At 57.5% G+C, this 20607-nt stretch overlaps 5 protein-coding genes across 5 annotated transcripts; 2 read left to right on the top strand and 3 right to left on the bottom strand.

Annotated features, from left to right (window-relative positions):
* Positions 1-3: 3 nt before the first annotated feature.
* On the bottom strand, positions 4-3627 carry C8Q71DRAFT_894833 (uncharacterized protein; the record flags this gene model as incomplete). The annotated part of the gene is made up of 10 exons (XM_047928724.1): positions 4-332; positions 385-1040; positions 1108-1246; positions 1308-1481; positions 1530-1930; positions 1982-2299; positions 2353-2546; positions 2601-2972; positions 3030-3245; positions 3295-3627. The coding sequence occupies 10 exons, from the start codon at positions 3625-3627 to the stop codon at positions 4-6; spliced, it is 3132 nt and encodes a 1043-aa protein (XP_047781108.1).
* Positions 3628-4902: 1275 nt separating this feature from the next.
* C8Q71DRAFT_722300 (uncharacterized protein) lies at positions 4903-6884 on the bottom strand (the record flags this gene model as incomplete). The annotated part of the gene is made up of 6 exons (XM_047921517.1): positions 4903-4949; positions 5051-5461; positions 6059-6093; positions 6146-6626; positions 6674-6718; positions 6770-6884. The coding sequence occupies 6 exons, from the start codon at positions 6882-6884 to the stop codon at positions 4903-4905; spliced, it is 1134 nt and encodes a 377-aa protein (XP_047781107.1).
* Positions 6885-7421: 537 nt separating this feature from the next.
* Positions 7422-10231, top strand: C8Q71DRAFT_894829 (uncharacterized protein; the record flags this gene model as incomplete). The annotated part of the gene is made up of 5 exons (XM_047928723.1): positions 7422-7652; positions 7703-8109; positions 8163-8291; positions 8347-8450; positions 8504-10231. 5 exons carry the CDS (start codon positions 7422-7424, stop codon positions 10120-10122), a joined length of 2490 nt encoding a protein of 829 aa, XP_047781106.1. The 3' UTR covers positions 10123-10231.
* Positions 10232-12020: 1789 nt separating this feature from the next.
* Positions 12021-12403, top strand: C8Q71DRAFT_894828 (uncharacterized protein; the record flags this gene model as incomplete). Its single annotated transcript, XM_047928722.1, has 3 exons — positions 12021-12071; positions 12111-12169; positions 12226-12403. 3 exons carry the CDS (start codon positions 12021-12023, stop codon positions 12401-12403), a joined length of 288 nt encoding a protein of 95 aa, XP_047781105.1.
* A 6047-nt stretch (positions 12404-18450) lies between these two features.
* C8Q71DRAFT_749069 (uncharacterized protein) lies at positions 18451-20529 on the bottom strand. Its single transcript, XM_047923183.1, has 3 exons — positions 20341-20529; positions 18898-20271; positions 18451-18830 (listed from the first exon to the last, which is right to left on the bottom strand). Exons 1-3 carry the CDS (start codon positions 20400-20402, stop codon positions 18764-18766), a joined length of 1503 nt encoding a protein of 500 aa, XP_047781104.1. The 5' UTR covers positions 20403-20529; the 3' UTR covers positions 18451-18763.
* Between the last annotated feature and the right edge of the window lie 78 nt (positions 20530-20607).

Here is a 20607-nt window from a genome sequence, read left to right as displayed (position 1 = left end):
GTGCTACGTTTGTGCGTGAATAATGCCTGATATGTCTGGTCTATTCCTACAGAGTCGGATGAACTCAGGGACGTTCCTCCAAGCATGCGTACAGTAGTCATAGAGTGCACGTCGTAAGTCTGCCTGCCTGAGTGCGTATGCTCGACGACCCTGGGCATGCTCTGCCGTACGCCCTACAGCAGCATCCCAGTCTTCTTGGACCTGGTCCGTCCACCAGTCTGCCTGCCACTTGAAGAAGGCGCCGACTCGTCGCATCTCCTCATTAAGGAGATCGCATTCTTCGTCCCAGCGCATTGCGCGCGCGCGTGCTTTGCACCACTCGATGCGTACAGCTAAAGCAAGCATGTCAGTGACGGTTTTACATTCATACAGGAACAAGGTCACCTTCTTGGTCGTCCTCGTCATCGTCGTGACCTACTGTCCCGCTCGTCCGCCATATCCATGAAAGGGTCTTGCGGCCCTCGGTCTCGTGGTCAAGGCCTTGGTGCATTGCGCGGATATCGCTCCGATTGAGTGAACGGAGGGCCTTCTGCCACTGTCCGCTATCCTCGGGATCTATGGTATAGAGAGCAGCATGCGCTCGGCGATAACGCTCAGCGTCGGCGTCAATCTTTGCTTGTATTGTATCGATGTATGCGCGGGACCGGGTGTTGTAGCGTTGGCCCCTCACGTCTCGATCCTTGATGTTGAAGAGCTTCGTGCGGGCACGAAGATGACGCCGCATCTGGTCAAGAGAGTCGTTAGCCTGGGCTAGGCGCATACGTCGCTCAATGTCAAGCAAACCGGGCGCCGGCGGGACTTGAGGGTGATTGTAGACGTCAGATGGGAGGTAGAGTGCGGCGTTCTCGGCGAGGACTGCGGCTACTGAGGCTTCTGCGGCTTGGTTACGCAGTGTTGCTACACCTGGCATGTAGAGAAGCTGAATCTCTCGCCAGGCGTCGATGCGAATTTGCAGATTGTTGCGGCGGCGGATAAGGTGCGCGCGTTGATCATCCGGAGAGTGGGCACTGAGTTCGGCAGCGTCTGAACGTAGACGCCGTCTGAGGAAGTGTGTGTGTGTGTGAACGTTGCGAAAATTAAGGGCTCGAAGCGGCTCGGATCACTTACTGATGGTCCTCTAGCTCAAGTCCCGCCGTTATCAACGCGCTTGGGGAGACCTTCTCATGCAGAGGTATGAGGGTCCCGTTGGCGATGCCTGCGGACTCCTCTTCAGCGAGCTCGCGCCGAACGGCTGCAAGAGTGATAGCTGCACAACGGAATCTCATGAGTCATGTTTGATTGCAGGGCATAACGAAAGCGATACTCACGATGACGTGTGGCTACAAACGGATTAAAATCCGCTCCCTCCTCCCACGCTTCGACTTGCTGCATCCACTCCGTGACGCGCGTTCGATCAGTCACCGCGGTAAGTTCTTCGAAGATCACGGTTTGCTCCGCGCTTTCTATGACAGCGCTCTTCATGCGGTCCAAGAGCGTTCTCGCTAAATAGCAGTCAGTCATGGTAAGGGTGAGGTGGCATCATGACGCACCGAGGTGAGTGACCTTTCTCCAATTGTAATCTCCGAAGGCATCGTCGAGCACATCTCGACGAGAGCCAGGCCCCATTTCCTTCGTGCTGCCAGAAAACCCGTTGACCGCGGCCCAGCCACGTTCCACGCCCTCGCCATCGGTCCGGCCAACACCCTTGACGTAGTTGAACGAATACTTCGTCTGGCAGCTATCTTGATGGGCCGGTAAGTGGAACTTCGGGATGAGAAACGTGATGGTGCGAGCGTCGTAGTTCCATCGCGGGTCGTAACGGAGCATCCTGCTCCATAGATTGGTGCTCCATTGACATGCGATGTCGTACGAGACGACGAGACGGATCTTGTCCACTCCGGGGGTAGTGTGCTGGATGCTGCTCGCAAATAGGTAGTCCATGTTGACATACCTATATCACGATGAGTACAGGGAATCTACATCCACTACAGTCATTACTTGCCTTTCACCCTTCTGCAGGTCGCCAACGGAGCATGGGCGCTTCATGTCATGCCGAACGCACTTGACCGTTGCGACGCCACTAGCCGCCGTACCATGACTTCCCCGCATGTTCGCGAGCTTGACCGCGTCATGGTTGTTGCACGTGCTGGTGTCCTCAATGTCGTGCTTGTCGTGCTTGTCCAAATGCTCCTTGTACGCGCGTTCCTCCACAAAATAGGCGATCCCATTGTTAAAGCCGGGATCTGCTGAATCTGACGACACTTTCTTCCGTTTCAACCGGAAGTTAGCGTCTATTCCAACGAACAGACGATACAGCCAGCTAAGCTCATCGTCAGTTGCTAACTGCTCAAGATAGTTCATCCGAAGTCTCACCTTCGTTCCGGGGGAGCTGAAGCCCAGTCTGCGGGTAGGTTGATACCGGGTTGCGGGCATGCAGGACAAAGCACCGCGCAAGAGCCCGGAGCTGTCGCCTTCGCCCCGCGTGGATCATGGCCACGGGCAAATCGCTTGAGGAGCTTGAGGTGGTACCACATGCGCGCCATTCGCATGAAGCTGGTGTACCGAGACTGTGGCATTCTGTGAGGCTCCGAACAATTCTTGACGTCAACAAGACGGCGTACCTTGATTTCGCAAGTTCCTGTATTATCGGTCCGACGAGTGAGCGTGTTGTAGAACTCAAACCCGGAGACCTTCGATTGGTTATGTAGAAGGTGGTAGAACTCCATTAGGCGGAATGTGGCGGCGGTCTTCGGATCAACGCCAGTTGCTGGGACAAGCCGGGAGCGAAGCAACTGGATCGATTTGGCTTGCGCCGTTTCGCATCCGCAGTAGTCGACGGCGACCTCGTTCACGCCAGAGACGTCCAGGACGATGAAATTGTCCGCAAACGCCTTGACCGGGTTGCGGCATCGTTCTCCGGGCGGGTGGCCAAGCTGAATGCGGAAGCCTATTTTCTTCAACGTCGTCCTTCGGAAGTGCGTCCCGGACCAGCACTAACCAATGACGCAAGTTGAGTAATGTTAGATCTCATCATCGAAGAAGTGGCTCACCTGTAAGCGATGGAACGGATTGCAAAGGTGCCGCTCTATGGCACACTCCTGGCAGTACAACTGTAGGTCGTTACAGTCGTCGCACCGGTACTCCGCACGACCTTCGCTGCAGCTTGCACACGCCTCGTCAAGAAACCCACATCGCCCCTCCAAACGCAACACCTCCGCGAGCCACTCGTCGATGTGGTGCTGTCGCCAATCTTCGAGGGGATTATCCTGTACTTGGGTCAGTTTTCCTTCAGTAATGGCTACATGTCGTACTTACACTGGCCGTGCGATTCCGTGGTCTGTCTACAAACTCGAGCATGTCGTTGATGTTGTCGAAGAAGTCGTGCGGAAGCGTCTCGAATGCTTCGAGTGACTCGTCGGGGGGACCATCAGCCGCATCCCTTCGATTGGGAAGACCATTGTCGTCCACAGGGATGCTCGGAGGCACTGGGTTAGCGGCTGCAACCGCAGAGGCCCTCATCACGACAGACTGCTGCGTTGAGGCGACAGATACATGTCGGTGGGCCGGCAGGATGTAGGTGTTATTGCCTATGGTGTGGTATGTGACATCTGCGCCACGGCGGCGGCGTTTCTGTGCGGGTGGTGCCATCTGAGGACGAGGGACCAGGTGTTGTTGCTGGAGGGAAAGGCGGCATAGTCGGAAGAACACATCCCGTTGTCGGCCGACGTGGCGCGCTGGTACGATGCGTTGACATTTGTCAGCCGAAGTCCGAATGGCTAGGAATCTTTCGAACTTACAGAGGAACCGCTAGACTGATACATCGGCCTCCCGCCAAGGCTCACACATGTAAAGCTGCCGGTTGCACAGGGACCTGACAACAGCATTCCATCAGTTTCTTCGCTGATTATGGTGGACCTATATGCGCGTATCAATCTGAACGAGGGCTGTGAACATACCTGAACGTTGAATCTGGCCTCGGCAGGCGCATCGGACGAGAGATCCTAAGCATGCTGGCAAGTTAATAGGGATCAGTTTGATGAGTGTGCAGGCAACGCACTGCATTGACGCACCAAGATACGGCCCATCGTGTCCCTTGCGTGTGCCTATCACGTTTTGGAGCTGTTCGGAAGTTTTTGCGCGCGACACGCGAACCGAGTCCCGACCCAATGAGGGCGGCGGACGAAAGTAGTACTTGACTCGGCGCGTGCAATATTGTCATGCCTGGCTCATCCTATTAGCAGCTGCGATGGTCGTTGAGTACCACATGCGTACAAGATGTGGCCCGGCTGCCAAGGCGAGTCATGGCACTGGTGGACGGTTAAGGACCTAGGCAGGACTCAGCAGTGAGACAAGGTAGTGTTTAGTGGTTCTTACCTAGGCGTGCTAGGCACGACAGTTGCATCATCGGATGGGCATCGATGATGAGCAGATGAGGAGGAGAAGGGCTGGGACGATAGCGCAGAGCAGCGAGGCGTACCTTCCAAATTAGGTGTCGGGCGCTCAAAGTTCAACCATCTCTCCAACCAATCAGGGCACAGATAACGGTCAGCCTGGTGCCTAATGCCAGCTTATCCTCGTCTTAGAGCAGGTTGTGTAGGGTTTCTATGGCGCAAAAGTGTAAGAGGGTCAACAAAAGTGCTAGCTACGTCCTATTCATACATAATATTCAGAGGGACCATGACAAACACATGGGTGTCAGTAGTTGTCGAGGGACCACCGTACTGCTAGCAGCCATCGATCGTTACTCCAAGTCGTGCTACACAATGTACTCAGACTCGGTGAATGCACAAGTACCACAACAATCTTTTAGCTGACTTCGTGAACAGCTCCCGGACTTAGGCTCCTTATTAGCCACGTCGGACCTCACAGCGACTCGGAGATAATTCAGGTTGTGATTCGTGTGGCACAGCGGTCAAGTGCGCACTATTCCCTGGCGTCCGATTTGAAGCAGTAATCCCATTGTCCCCAATCTGTCGATGCAATCGCTCACTGAACTGATTGTCCTAGTTGAAGCTAGGGTACAAACACTGCCATGGCAAGGACTTGGCCAGTGAAGCCCGTTCGTACATACTTCGCCCCGACTTCGCGAGCTGTAACTCTAAGGCTAGACAACAGATGATCCTCGCGGCCCATTTAGTACCAACGTCTTGTACAACACCAGCCTGTGTTGACATATCACTCGACTCTGTGTCCTCCCAGCTCTGCAAGCGTTGCACGAGCTCTTCGTCCAACCTTCGCAACAGTGCCTCGCCTTCTGACTTGGTACTAGAGTTGAACAACGCATAGTGTTCACGCCCTTTGTCTTCCAGCAACAAGAACTGTTGCATGTTCAACGCCTGCTTGAGCTCGTCCAGCACGTAGTCTGTGTCTGAAAATAGCTCATCGTACTCCAAGAAGGGCGTGGAGTAACACGCAGGAACGACGAGCTTGTATGGCCATGTATAGAGGCCTAGACTCGGATCTGGAAGGTCCAGCGATGAATCTGGCAGGATTTGAAATGAACTGCGGGCATGCGCAACGATACCCGCGTGTATGCCTTCGATCTGCTCCGGGAAAGGAGGAATATCTCCACGATGGGACAGGTGCTCCCCATGAATCTGCGGGCGCCGCGTTGCCTTCCCACTGTAAGGCGGCGGCTTAGCGATGTAAATACGTCAGAATGCCGAAGATGGTACGGTACCGATCTGTAGCTCTGTACTTCGCCTGCTGAGATCGCTTGGCTTCGCGTTTCTCAGCGAGAGTGAGATACTTTGCCCGTCGACCCATATCCGAGGGACGACGTGCACTGGGTATCACAAGAACGGGCGATTTCGAGGGCGTGCAAGTGAGATTCGGAGTGGGGGTTTACTGCGTCGACCACGAAGTACATACAAAGCGGTACAAGGTAATATGAAAAGGGGTATCACGACACGAGGTACGAGGGACACATGACAGCAGTGGGGTAAATCAAGATGCCACTGATCCGACCTCCAGTCCAGACTACGCTACTACGCTATGATGCCAACGTGGCCTCTGTCCACTGCGCCCATAAACGACGCGAGCGCAGCGCTGAACGTGGGGTATCGTGAATACATCGCACCCGGCACGTTGAGCACCAAAGGTCCGACGATCGCCCTAGGCAGAGATGTTGTCAGTGTGCTGCTACGTAAACGCAAATGTTCCTTACCAGTCACAAAAGACGCCAATTGCTTTCCCTTTCGTGATGGAGTACCACCTTAATTTACCAGTACTGCTCCCAGGACCCACGTCCTCGGCATAGCGATCATAACCGCCGCAGTTGCCACAGCAACCGCCGCAGAGTCCAACGCCGGTGTTGCCGCTGCCGTTGCCGATAACGGGGGCCGCCGGTACACAAGACGTGCCTTGAGGACCACTAGGCACCCGCGGGGCAGGCGAAGGGGGACGTACAGGAGGTGCGAAGTCGGCCGGGCCTGCGCAGCCACTGTGCCCACCTTGCGCGACAGTTCCCGGCGCGCGGCCGCTGTGCCCGCCTTGCGCAACCGTTCCCGCTCCCGGCGTGTGGCCGCTGGGCCCGCCTGGTGCAAGAGCGCCCGCTCCCGGCGCATGGCTGCTGGGCCCGCCTTGCGTGACGGTGCCCGCTCCCGGAGGATTACCTCCACTTCCTGATGCCGGGAGGTCTGATGTCACTGTGGACAATGAGCTAGACAGGTAAAGGGCAACGGGGAATACTTACTCGGGTGGCTGGGATCGTCCACATCTCGCCACATCTGGCGTTCCGCTACAGACATCGTGAGTTAGCTGAACGAAGCAACAGCCTAGCAGAACGTACCTTCTTGCTCGGACACGAGGCGAAGTGCCTCCAATAACTGCTGCAATTGGTCCAGACTGAACCGCTGCTCGCTGTCGGGAGCAGAACGGTCAACGTTCTTGCCCTCTCTCGCCATGGTGACGACGTTGGCGCGGGGGAATAGCGGTAGCGGGTGGGGATCGAGGGGAGATGATCCCGCTGGATGGGGCCTAGGAGTCAGGACTCGGAGCTTGCTCTCTTATTCGTCGTCGAACGAGAGGCGTATCGCGTGGCAGGCAACACCCCAAAAACCATCAGATTCGCAATCTGAATATGACACCACTTACCTGGTGGCACAGGCTGCACAGGTCTTGTTCTTGGCTAGAGGGAATTCCATGCGGAACGCCCCATGAATTTGAGGGTTTGTGTATGCTTCTGATGGACGGCCCGTGGAGCCACCATGCGAGTCGCTGTGTTTCAAACAGCCGGCAGATGACGAGCAGCGCAGGAAGCAACCAGGCACGCGCGGCGCACACCCATTTTGGCTTGCGACCGACGACTAGCGCGACCATACCGGATTTGCACTTGTTGCGCTCGGCAAATCGTCAGGTTGAACGGCCGCAATTCTAGGATTAATATGAGGATATGTGGCAGCAGATTGAGTCCCTCCTCTCCGACATACAGGCTTACCTTCATGCCCGCACGCCGCTGGACGACCGATGCGGAACTTGAGTACTTGCAGACAAAGCTGGACTCCTTCCGATCGCATCAGCTCGCGCACACGCTCCATCGATTTTGGCCAGATATCTACCGCGAATGGTTCTTGAAATTCCCGGAGAGACCGAGGGTCCTTCCAAACGTCGACGGGGATTTATCAGAAGCAGAGGATAAGCAGCTGCAGGAAGCCATCATAAATCGTAAACGGGTACGTACACAGCTCTCAGAGCAGCAGACCATCTCCTGATTTTGCAGCAGAAAGTCTACAACTGGTTCAACAATCAGAACTGTCAGCAGACTCGCAAGGCGAAGGCAACGCACGTGAACTTGAGCCTTCTCAAGCCGAAGAACCGACGGAACTTGAAGGAAACCGAGGTCTACTCACGCAAGTACTACGACGAGCGGATCAAGCCTCAGGTGCAGGAGGAGTTGTCCGGGCGCGTCGTAACGAAGGAAGAGAGGCTTGGGATCATCAAGAGGGTCACGAAGGAGCTTTACGACAGAGAGGACGAGGAGATCAAGAAAGAGATTCGCGACGAAGTCGACGTCCTTCGGGCGGCAAGAGGGACTCCAGGGAAGCGAGGCGCGTCCGAAGGCACGGACGGTTCCGACGCACCAGCGGAGGCTACCGATGAGCATGCCATTCTGGCTGTGGTTTGTCAATCGTACGTACATCGATCCTGAGTTACACGTGTGAGACTGAGCTGTCCAACCATAGCGTGCTCGACGACATGCCTGCCATTTTTCGGCAGCTGTTCCTCGAGCTGCACCGTCAGACTGGCTGGTACTTCATGGTCATGGCAGCTGGTGTAGCACCCGGTTCTGATGGCGGAATTGGGAGTATGGTGTGAGTCACACTCTTCCCCGTCGGTATCGTGGTCGAACTTACAATACCACTGTAGCTTTCACCAAGAAGGGGACGACCCCGAGCACAACATCGGGAGGTTGAGCAACTTTGTGTCGCAATTCGTCCGGCCATTCGTCGAGTATGTCAAAGAAGAGATAGGTGAGTCGTCTGAGCAGGATAATATGTACATTGTTTTCTCACTTACAGTGCAGCAATTGCTCGCTCCGAAAAGCTATCGCAGCCGAGTACGAGCTCGCCTGCCCCGGCGGCTGCTCCTCAAGGTCCTGCCGCGCCTGCAACACCAGCAACATCTACCCAGGAGGCGAGTGGAGCGCCGCAGGCAACGTCCAGTGTAGAGTCGTCGGAGCAGGTCGGCTTGGAGCAGTCGCCATCCACCAGCACCGCGCCTACGACGCCCGCGGCCAGTGGTGCATCCAGCCAAAAGGAGCAGGCGGCTCCTACCGTGACGTCGCTCGCGGCTGTTGGCGCGTCGAGTCGGGAGCAACAGATCGAACCTGCATCGACATCGCCCGCGTCTGTTCGTGAGCCAAGCCGAGAGGAGCAGTCTGCTCCGGCGTCCGAGTTGTCCTCGACTGCTGTGGTTGCTCCTGACTCGGACAATACAGCCTCCTCGTTGCTGGACTCCATCCCATCTCCCCGCTTTGCTGCCGACGCACCTCTGCGCCCCGTTCAAGACCCTGTACGTTTAAACACCGTAACATCGAGCACAGGTGTGCATCAGCCTCAAACGGATGGCGCGAGCGGCCCAATGAACGCACCTGTACCAACGTCCCGCGTGTCTGGTGCGATGTCATCTGCGCCTGGTATGCTGTCTGCACCTAGCCCGTCTCTCCCCGAGTTCGTGGATGACATCGACTACTCCCTTCTCGCCTCCGAATACGCTGCAACAAACCCAGGTCCCGTCGACCTCCTCAATGCCCACCGCTTGCTGCCAATGAGTTCTCAGTGGCCAGCGAGCGGCAGCGAACAGTCCTGGACCGGCTTGAACCCCATGCCAGCGCCGCCATCGTTTTCGATGTACCAGCCCGATCTGTTGCCGATGGCGATGCCATTCTCGACGAATACCCCTCCCTCGTTCGCAAACAGCACCTTTTCATCCAACTTCCCAGCTTCTTCAGCAAATCTACCATCGTCCTCTACGACCTTCACTAATCTGACATACAACTTCCCACCGACGTTTTCCACTTGGGACCCCATCCCGCCACACCTTCAGCCGATGACATCCGGGCCACACATACCACCGCAGGGTTCAAGCTCGGCACCGGAGGCCGTACAGCGAGCCGACCGTCAGTCCTCGCTCGCTCCAAATGCGCAGCGCGCCGCCGACAAGTCTTCGGATGAGCTGGGACCTCCTATTGGAGCATCGAACGCACCCTCTGTACATTCAACCTCTCCACTGCCGCAGTCTGTGTCTGTACCATCCCCGCCCTCCGTGCTTCCCCCTCACCACATCCCACCCAGCTCGCATGCACCAAGTCCGCCTGGTGGACGCCGCGATCCGTCAGTCACGAACAATGCTTCTACAGCAGGAGCCGCGGAGGCAGCGACGACAGGAGCCGTGGAGGCAGCGCCTGCGACGACAGGAGCCGAGGAGGCAGCGTCTGCGACGGCAGGGCAGCCCGACACTCTTGCCGATGGTGATGGTGATGGTCGAGGTCGGCCCAAGCGCCGACGGCGCGCACCAGCACGTCCCGACAAGTCCCCTGTTACACCAGTTAAGAGAAAGGCTTCGCCAGCGAGCGCGGAGTCGGATGCTGCAGCAAAGAAAAGGCGACCTGCGCCGGGCAAACAAAAGGCTGCAAAGAAGTGAGTAGGCGAATACTGAAGCTCGTCACATTTCATAATATCATGTACATAAACTCTGGGTTACTACGTAGCGTACCTTCTTCTTAATGCACGAATTTGCGGGTGGTCGCTCGGGGGATCGGGTTCTATGAAACAAAGCCATAATGTATTAATGGTATAGCTACAGTGTCACCGCCAAGTAGCATAGGTGCCCGCAGCTGCGAAAGAACTGTCTGTCAAGACGCACAATCAAACGTGTGGCAGATGCTTACCGGTCAGCTCTACACCCAAGCCCGTGTCCTCCACCTCCTATGTGTCGCAACCCAAATCCAAATCGCCGGCCTTAGTGGCCCATCAGACTTCCGAGTCTACCTATCTGCGAATGATCGTAGAGCGCGACATGGCGTTCATGTCGCGCGTGGTTCAGTAGAAGCCTGACGAGGCGCAGGGCAAGCGTACGTCGGAGTCATGTGAGTATGTCGGCCACGGCTTCTTGGGGCACCGCGCAAGGCTTGCCGGCGGTGATGGGTGGGAGCGAGGGCGACTAGCAGGTGGCGCCGCGGCGCTGAAGACCCAAGCCGGTTGGGAACAACGAGCCAGAGGGGTATGGGGGGTCAGCACTCGTCCCGGCAGGGCCAGAGTGAAGCCCAATCTCCATACCAACGCACCGGTGGGCGTTGACCCAGAGCTGGGAGGCGCAGCGACGGCGACGAGGAGGGGAAGGAGGAGGAGTGGCCCAGAGGTGGGAGGCGCAGTGGTGGTGACGAGAGAGGCTCGCTGCGCATCGGCGCTGAGGGCGCGACCGCCCAGCCGGTTCCCACGGTTCGGGCGCTCGCCGCCAGCGCGCCCAGCGCAAGACCTGGCCCGTTGCCTAGCTCCTGCACCGCGCAGAGTCACTTTTCGGTAAAGGTTTTGTATGCAAGTACCTCTGAAGAGTGTCGCGCCCTCTGCAGGGCGGGAGCCTGGCGACTGAGCATGGCAGAGACAACGACCACCGTCCGCCACTGTACATCACGGGACGCCGGCGCACGGTGCACGTGGATGAGTCGTGGCCGCGCGATGTATGAGCCATACATCGCGGGACTGTTCACACATCCGGTATCGACGCCAAGCCGACGCGCGATGTATGAGTCGCGGAACTGTTTATACATTGTGTGATGTATGAATTGCGGGTCGCCGACGGTGCACGTGTATGAGTCGCAGTCGCGCGATGTATGAGCCATTGAGTCATACATCGCCGCGGGGATGGTTCATACATCCGGTGTCGACGCGCGATGTATGAGTCGTGGAACGTTTGATACATTGAGTGATGTATGAGTCGCGGGACGGCTGATATATCGGACACCGATACGCGATGTATGAGCCACGGGAGGGTTCGCCCCGGGCGATGTTAGGGCGATGTATGGGAGCATGTATGAGAGTATGTATGAGGGCTATGCTGGATGTATGAGTATGTATGAGAGCCACGGACAATGTATATGGGGCACAGAACATTTATATATGAGGCTGTAGGCCAGGGCAGTCTGTGAACTACAACATTCATGTATGGGATCTGGACTACAGTCTCAAGGGTCTATGTATGGGTCTGCCAGTGAGAGGTGCACTATTGACTACTTATGTTTGACTAGATATGGTCAAACCAATACAATTGACTAGGCATAAATGACTGGATATCGTTGACTAGATGTGGTCGACTAGATTCGGATGTCTAGGTATGGCCGACTAGATTTGAATGACTGAGTCTGTTCAACTAGATACGGTTGACTGGATACAGTTGACTAAATTTGCTCGACTATGGGATATCGACTAAAAGGTCTATGAGATGCATGACTACGAAACATAGACTAGTCATAGCTGAGTACAAGGAGACTATGAAATTTGACACCACCAGCAAAAGCGTTCAAGTTCGACTGCCCGCCGTTCATGGTCCTGATCATCGCCCTTCTTAACGACGGTACCATCATGACTTTGTCGGTTGACCGTGTCCTGCCCTCGAACCAACCCGACAACTAGGACCTCGCCAAGATCTTCGCGTACGCCGTCGCCTATGGCTTGTACCTCACCTTGTCTACGTAAGTTCGTCGTCTCGTCCTGCGTCGACTGTATGCTGACATGCTTCCGTTTATAGGATCGCCCTTGTTGCTATTTGCATCAAGACGACCTTCTTCTATGACAAGTTCGGTGTCTTGTTCGAATACGGTGCCATCCAGGCGACGAACCACAACGACCGTGTCCTGCGTTCCATTGTCTACCTCCAGGTCGCCATATGTCTGACTAGTTATGCACGACTAGTTATGTACGACTAGTTAAGTACTACTACTTATGCCCGACTAGTTGACTACGACTACTTATGTCCGACTAGTTAAGTACGACTAGTTTAGTACGACTAATTAAGTACGACTACTTATGTCCAACTATGTACAGTTGACTACCCATATCCGACTACCTTTGTATGACTACTTAGTTGTTGACTATTATTGCTGGAGTACTCAATGATCCTTGTTACTATGGACGGATCAGTCATTATGGAGAGATTGAAGTGTGAACAGGTCGACTATTAGTCATAGGTTAACTAGTTATTCATGACTAAATAATCAATTATAACTAGTTATGTTAGCTGAGGCTGTTGACTCAATTGACTCGATGTCCAGTTTCAGCACTTGAGAACACGACCACATGACTTCTTATGCGTGTTCTGTGCTTCAGGTTGAGCCTGCTGAGAACTTCCGGAGTCATTCAATGTAGGAACTGCACCGCGGTCAGACGCTCAGTCGTTGGTAACACTCGACTTATATTAGAGTTACCTGCACCGCGGTCAGACGCTGTGCAGGGCGTGAGCTACTATGGTAGGTAACGGACGGGAATGTTCTCACCTCAGTCGTTGGTAACACTCGACTGAGGGAAGAAGGGGGAGGAGAGGACGAGACGACGAACCACCCCCGGCGGTCTGTCACGTGCGGTGTGGCGGGGATCGAGGTCACGCGCCGTAACCTCAACACTCCTCCTCGGCGCAGACTCGACGAGATCCTGCTCAGGAGGGGGAACAGTATCGTACGTATAGTAGGTATCGCGCATGGAGAGGGTTTCGCTCGTATGGTGAGGTCATTTGTATCGTAATCTGTCGTTGAGAGGCGTGGTGTTTCGTCAAATGCGAACAAACGAGGGAAGAGAAAGAGAAAGAATGTGTGTCGTCGTGAAAGAACGGAGATGTCGTGAATGAATACGGGACACCAAGAACTCCTCCTCACCGTCAAGAACTCCTCCTCACCGCACAAGCTCCTCCTCGGATGGAGGACGAAGGCCCATGCGAGTGCGAAGCGTCAGGAACGGTTTGCGCTCGAGTGGCTTGGTGAACGCGTCAGCAACGTTGAGGTGTCCGGGAACGTGCTGCAAGGCGACGCGTTTGGCGGCGACTACTTCGCGGAGGTAATGCCATTTGATGTCAATGTGTTTCACACGAGCGTGGAAGGTGGAGTCCGTGGAGAGTGACATGGCACTGGTGCTGTCGACGCGCATGAGGGAGGCCACAGGCTGGGGGAACCCGATGCCGTCGAGGAGGAAGCGCAGCCAGATTGCTTCTTTGGAGGATTCGGCAGCCGCGATGTATTCGGCTTCCGTGGTGGACGTGGAGACGGTAGGTTGTTTGCGCGCCGCCCAGGACACGATCCCAGAGCCCAGGTTCCAGCAATAGCCGCCGACGGAACGGCGAGTATCGTAGCACCCGGCATGGCTCGCGTCCGCAAAACCGTTGAGGTTCGCCGCATCGGGGCCGCCGAGCTCGAGGCGGAATGTCCGCGTACCCTTCAGGTAGCGCACGACGCGCTTCGCTGCATCCCAGTGGATAAGTGAGTAGCAGTCGAGGAATTGGCTCAACTGCTGGACAGCAAGCGCAATGTCCGGACGCGTACCGATCGCCAGATACATGAGACATCCTACTAGGGAGCGGTACGGCAGACGCGCGGCCCGGTCCTTCTCCACCTGGGTCTTGGGACTGTGCTGCGTGCGAGACAGGCAAAGGCCGGCGTCCATGGGAGTGGAGATGGGGGCGCAATCCATACTGTCGAGACGGAATTCGGCGATGATCTTGTCGATGAGCGCTGTCTGCGAGAGAGCGACAGTGCGCGTCGCGCGGTTGCGATCGATCTGGATGCCTATACAGAAGCGGGCGTCGCCAAGCTCTGCGATGGCCCATTTTCGACGGAGCTCGGCTTTGAACTCCTCCTTGGCCGCAGCGGTACTGGACGTTAGCAGGAAGTCATCGACATGCACTCCGGTGAGAACAATACCACGCTCGTTCTTGCGGTAGTAGATGCAATGCTCGCATGAGAGTCGCGTGAAACCGAGTTCCAGCATATACTCGTTGAGCGTGTCGTTCCACGTACGACCGCCCTGCTTGGTTCCATAGATTCCGCGCACCAGCTCCCATACCCAGGATTCCTTACCAGGCTCCTCAAAACCCTTGGGCTGCTCCATGTAGAGGTGCTCGTCGTCAGGTAAGATGCCGTGAAGGAAGGCCGTCTTGATGTCGAGTTGCTCGATTTCCCAGTCCATGGAGGCTGCAATGTGCAGGAGCACCCGGAAGGACTCCATCCGCATTGTCGGGGAGGAGGTTCGGTTGTAGTCGAGGCCATACACCTGCTGGAAGCCCTTCGCGCACCAACGAGACTTGAACCGGACGGGCTCACCCTTCTCGTTCCGTTTCAGCCGGAAGACGGGCTTGCCCTTGAGTACGCGACGACCGGCGGGAACCTGAGAGCGCGGGATGAGCTTGTAGACACCGAGGTCCTTGATGGATTTGAGCTCGTCGGACAAGGACGCCGCCCACTCTGCTTTGAACGGGCCAGACATGGCTTCCTCCAGGGTGGCGGGATCGCCCGGGTACTCCACGTCCATGGGAATGGCATCCGACGCGGCGAGGGCCTCGAGCTGAGCGAGGATGTCGGGCTCGTCTGCCGGGGGCGGGTCATCGACGACGAAGTCCGGGGGCACCTGTGGTTCGGCGGGAGCATGCACGGCAACCACTTCAGGCACGTCGGGAGCCACCGACGCGCGTGAGGGCGCTGGCACGGCCGAGTCTGTAGCAGGACGAGGAACGTGAGCACGAATCTCGTCAACTGTACGTTGCAAGCGGGTGACGTGAGGGAGACCATCGGCCTCCGCACGACGCTGGGATGGCACGGGGATACGGGAGGATCGCCGTGGAGGTGCGGCGGGCGCAGGCAGGTCAGCCTCCGGGACAACCGGCACGGCGGCGTCAGGCGCGTGAACGATGACCGGAGGCACCATAAGGGGCGCGGCGGGTTCGAGGGGCGGTACCGGGTCGTCCGCGATGATCCCGCCGTGTGGGACGCCAGGCGCGACAGGCGCGGCAGGTACACTGGGAGCCAACGCGACGGGAGACGCTTCATGCGATTCGATGAAGGCCACATGAAAAGAGCTTACGACTTTGTGAGTGGCACGATGGTAGCAGCGGTAGGTTTTGGAGTTCAGACCATAGCCGACGAGCACGCACTCGACAGATCGCTCGTAGATCTTCGGGTTGTGCTTGTTCTGAATGAGCACGAAGGCCCTACAGCCGACTTCCCGGAGATGGGAGAGGTCGGGCTTACGACCGTACCAAGCTTCGTACGGGGTGACGCCCGGGGAGAGGGAGCGTGATGGAGTGCGTACCGTTAGATAGTTGGCGGTAAGTAAGAACTCGTCCCAGCGGTTCGCGGGAACGTTCGCTGCGAGGCGCATAGCCCGAGCGCGATCCATCAGGGTACGGTGCAGGCGCTCCACGCGACCATTGTGCGCAGACGTGTACGCTGCAGTGAGCCGGAGCGTGATACCGCGGCGTGCGAGGAAGGCCTTGAAGGTGCCAGATAGCAGTTCGCCGTTGTCGATTTGCACGGCCCCGATCTTCTCGCCAGATTCGGTCTCGACGGCGTTGGCCCAGGCCTCGAATCGCGGCTCAGCGGCGTCCTTGGACGGGACGGGGATCGTCCACGAATACGACGTGTGGTCGTCAATTATGTCTAATGAATACACATTGCCAGTCGCTGATTGAGAGTCCATCTGCCCTTGTAGGTCAACGTACACCAGCCCCAATTTCCGCTTCGCCTTTTCCCCCTCCCGCACCTTAGGAACAGCTGATCTCGTCTGCTTGCCGAGGATACAGTGTTCACATTTGTTTGGTGCAGGAGAGAGGGTGATGGGCATACCTTTGGCAGAGCGAAGGCGAGCCATGTCGTAGATTGAACGGTGATTGACATGACCCAGGCGGCGGTGCCAGGTGTCGAGGGTAGGCAGGCGAGAGGACAGGAGGGCGTGTTCGGTGGAAGGCGGAGTGCCGTTGAGCGAGTAGAGACGACGACCAGTGAGAGTACCAGACGCGACGACAGCACCACTGCGTGTCAGGATGGACACCCCCTCGTCGTCGAACATAACTCTGTAGCGAGAGACGGAGCGGCACAAAGCGGAGATGCTGATGAGACGGACCGTGGCGCGAGGCACATAGAGGACGTCGTCAAGAACCAGAGAGGCACCGCGCCCGATGCGCAACTTGACCTTGCCGACACCACAGGCATAGATGACGGATCCGTTGATGCCACGTATCCCGCGAGGCTCGATGGGACGGAGGTCGTGGAAGTCGCGCCGGTTCGGGGACAGATGCGTGGAGGCGCCCGAGTCGAAGACAAAAGGCTCAGATCCGACGGTAGACACGCGACGAGAGGCAGCGGGCAGCGGGACAACAGAGTAGGCAGAGGGGTTCACAGCGTCACGAGCATGAGATACCCAGTTGAGAGATACCTTGTCCTCAGCGGCAAGCGAGACGAGAGCCTGATACTCTTGAACGTCGGCCGGCGTCGCTACAGAGTCAGCCCAGGCCGGGGTGGAGGCGACGTTGGCCAGCTCGGCGAACTCGTCAGATTCCAAGTCAGGCTGGGCGGACGAGCGAGCGGGCGGGTCCACGCTGAGAAAGTATACCTTGCCGGTAGACGTGTCGACCACGAACGGACGACCGGAGGAGTCAACGGACGCCGACTTGGCCAGTGAAGTGGGTGCCGACGACGTAGAAGCAGCGGCAGCAGTCTCCTTGGCTTTTCCTTGGCGACCACGACGGCGCGACGCCAGGTATTCGTCGCGTTTGGCCTTGTCCTCGAGACCGCCGCCCTTGGCGAAGCAGGTGTCGATGAGGTGGCCCTTCGGATTGGGACACGCAGGGTTGGAGCACATGCGCGTGGTGCGACCGGCTTGGAAAGAGGCGGCAAGGGCGTCGGACGTACCGGGAACCGCATCGACGCCACTCATCTGTTGCTCGAAGTCCAGGCGCTTGAAGATGTCGACGGAGGTGTACGGAGCGTCGGCAGTGCTGGCCGCGAGGGACGTCCCGACCTGGGATTGCATATACTTGAGATGACCGGCCATGGCGTTCAGCATAGCGACGGTCATCATGACGTCGGCAGAGGGAAGACCGATATTGTAGATGCGGTCCACAATCTCTTGCATGCGAAGGCTGGTCACGGAGTAGCGTTCGGTTGGGACGTACCGGCAGTTGAATAACTCCTGAATCAACGTCGCCTGCGCATACGCTCCGGGTTCCTTCTCGTGGCGCAGGCATAAAGCCTTCCACACGGCCGCGAGCGAGGGTCCGCTCTTTTGTATGAAGACCTGTTCCTCCTTGTTCGTCTTCGACTCGAGGAAGGCGATGGCGACCATTTCGTTACAGTCGAAGTTGTACGCGGAGGCAGAGTCGACGGCCGGATCGGGTCGCTCGATGTAGCCGGTGAAGTACGGCCACAGGTGACACATCTTGGCACTTCGCTCGACGTACGCCTTCCACTCGAACCAGTTGCTCTTCGCGCGGTCGAGGATCTCGCCGCCGGCGTGCATGGACGAGGGAATCGCTATCGACGAGATGGTTTTCGGCTGAGGGCGAATGCTCGGAAGTTTGCCGGGCTCGGACATGATGGATGAGACGCGGCCCGGTGCTTTCGGACTCGGCTGAGGGGTCTTCGTCATTAGACGCGAGAGAAGGTGGCTATATGCGGGTAGAAACGCGCTTCTGTGGGCGTTGCGATGTTACGCGGGGGTCTGCGAACGAGTAGCTAGCTCCAGGTACTGGTGCGGGGGCTCAATACCTCCGACCAGGGCTCATAACCTGTAGGAACTGCACCGCGGTCAGACGCTCAGTCGTTGGTAACACTCGACTTATATTAGAGTTACCTGCACCGCGGTCAGACGCTGTGCAGGGCGTGAGCTACTATGGTAGGTAACGGACGGGAATGTTCTCACCTCAGTCGTTGGTAACACTCGACTGAGGGAAGAAGGGGGAGGAGAGGACGAGACGACGAACCACCCCCGGCGGTCTGTCACGTGCGGTGTGGCGGGGATCGAGGTCACGCGCCGTAACCTCAACATTCAAGAGGCAAGGCATTGAACGACTAGTCTCCGTTGCCGACCAAAGACGACAAGCTATGAACGAACCTTCAGCCCCGCCGCACATACGCTGGACTTGATTGTACATTCACTCCCACCTCAGAAAAGTAGTACATATTACAAGCTTAAGGTTGCGGAGGTATCGCTGAGCAAACATCGAGAACCAAAGAATTACAATCGATAGCAACAAAGCGTCGTTTTCATCAATCATCATCGTCTTCTGCTCACACGACTTATTGGGGATGTCATGCACCAAACAACGCGCTCGTGAGCGATATCGAAGGCGGTGACGGCCTATGGAACACGGGCGAGCTGCGCAGATAGGCATCGTCAGTCACCCACTGCCGAACATTCTGTTCCATCAAAGCCTAACACTCACCTCGACGGAACAGCTGTGGCTCGTTGTATTGGCGACCTCGGGTCCGCCGACGCAGGATACACGACACCCGGCGTGAGTAGTGGTTGGGACAAGCCGAGCGCAAGAGGGCTCAACGGAGCCGACGCAGACTCCGCGTGTCCCGACCTCATAACGCTGGCCGGCCTTGCGGAACGTCTGGAGTATGAACTTGTAGGGGGCGCTGAGGGTGAGGTAGGAGGAGGAGGCATGGGCGACCTCGAGTTCGAGCTCGAGCGAGCACTAAGCAAAAGACGGCGTATCTCTGATGAAGGCACTGTCGAGGAGGAAGACACGGGAGTTCTTGGGCTCGAGCGTGGGCTGAGCAGAAGACGATGATGCATCTCCGCTGCGCTCTCGCTCTGGCTTCGCGCGATGACACTACCCGAGCCGTTGCCGGAGCCTGCCCTCCGTGCGGGCGAGGACTTGATCGACGCGGGAACTGAAGGTCCGGTGCTCGGAGTCCGCGCGGACTGCGTGCGTGCGCGGGGGGAAGGTGCGGGTGTCGCTTGCACGGATGAGTTTGCATACTGCACGCCCTCGCGCATGCGGCTGCGCGTAGAGCGCGGGGTCGCGTTGGGCGAGGCCGAGGAATGACTCACAGTAGTAGGGCGGCTGCCGTCGTGGCTGGGGAAGTCGGGCTCTATGTAGGTCACATTCGTCAGCGGAGACGAGCCGCTCACATCGGTTTCAGCGTCTGACCCAGCATCGCCAACCGGGACTAGAATGGTAGGGGGAGGAGGTATCGCAGTTGTGGTTGGTGGTCGGGAGGAGCGTGCCGTCCATGTGGAGCGTGCCCGAGTGGGCTCAACACGGGTCGATGAAGACGTCGGAGGGCTCCTCGGTGCTGCCGCAGACGATCGCGCGGCGTGCCCAACGGGCGACTGCGCGGTTGACTGCACCCTGCGCCGAGGAGACGGGTCGTGTTCACGCTGCACCACGTTCGGGGAGGACGAAGACCTCGACACGGGCGCTTGTCGGGGGGACTGCACTGTGCTTGATACGGGCGCCGCGGTCGGAGGAGACCACACGGTCGCGGGGGCAGCTAGCGCTGCTCGGATCTCCGCGAGGCGTGAGGTAGAGCGGGCAGGTTGTGCGTGGAGTTGGGGAAGTTGCGCGGCTGATATGGACGTGCGAGCGGAACGAATGCTGGGAGTCGACACATTGCTCGGGTTTCGGGGAGGAGGTATCTGGGCACCCGCGGGAACGCCTTGCACGGGCGCAGGACGGTCAGAGGGCACTACCTTCACGCGGCCCTCCGCGAGGGCGGCGCGGTAAGCATCCAGCGCCTCGACCTTGGTCCTATATCCTTTGTAAATGGAGCCCTCGACCTTGATAACTCTCGCGGCGCATTCAGGCCTTACATGGTGATGATTGAGCGCGCTGGCCCTGACAATAACGCGGACCCCCAGATTGCGTGTCACTCACCACTCGTCGTACACTCCCGGCTCCGTGCCTACTGTCACAAGGTACGCAGCGAACTTGGGCATCTCCACGAGGGTATCGCTGGACTCCTAACGAGCCAGATGAGGGAGAGGTGACTCGCTGAGCTGAGGGCGCCGCGGATACCTTTGATCAGCCTTTTGAGTCAACACATACATCACCGTCGGTTCCGACATTCAGGATCCCGGAAATTCCGATCAGAAATTACGGGAAGCGTCGACTTACGCGGAATGATGACCTTCCGAATGTGGA

The sequence above is a fragment of the Rhodofomes roseus genome, assembly GCF_022264815.1.
Source record: "Rhodofomes roseus strain CIRM-BRFM 1785 chromosome Unknown C8Q71scaffold_6, whole genome shotgun sequence".
NCBI classification, from domain to species: Eukaryota; Fungi; Basidiomycota; class Agaricomycetes; order Polyporales; family Fomitopsidaceae; genus Rhodofomes; species Rhodofomes roseus.
The sequence above is the reverse complement of the archived record's forward strand: the minus strand, read 5'-3'. Positions and strand labels throughout refer to the sequence as shown.

Bases quoted from the DNA above. Each gene is read 5' to 3' on its own strand.
- C8Q71DRAFT_749069 (XM_047923183.1), bottom strand. From the start codon at position 20,402: ATGCCCAAGTTCGCTGCGTACCTTGTGACAGTAGGCACGGAGCCGGGA. The intron at 20,272-20,340 runs GTGAGTGACACG...TCACCATGTAAG, and splicing joins CCGGGAGTGTACGACGAGTG to GCCTGAATGCGCCGCGAGAG. The intron at 18,831-18,897 runs GTGAGTGTTAGG...CTATCTGCGCAG, and splicing joins GCCACAGCTGTTCCGTCGAG to CTCGCCCGTGTTCCATAGGC.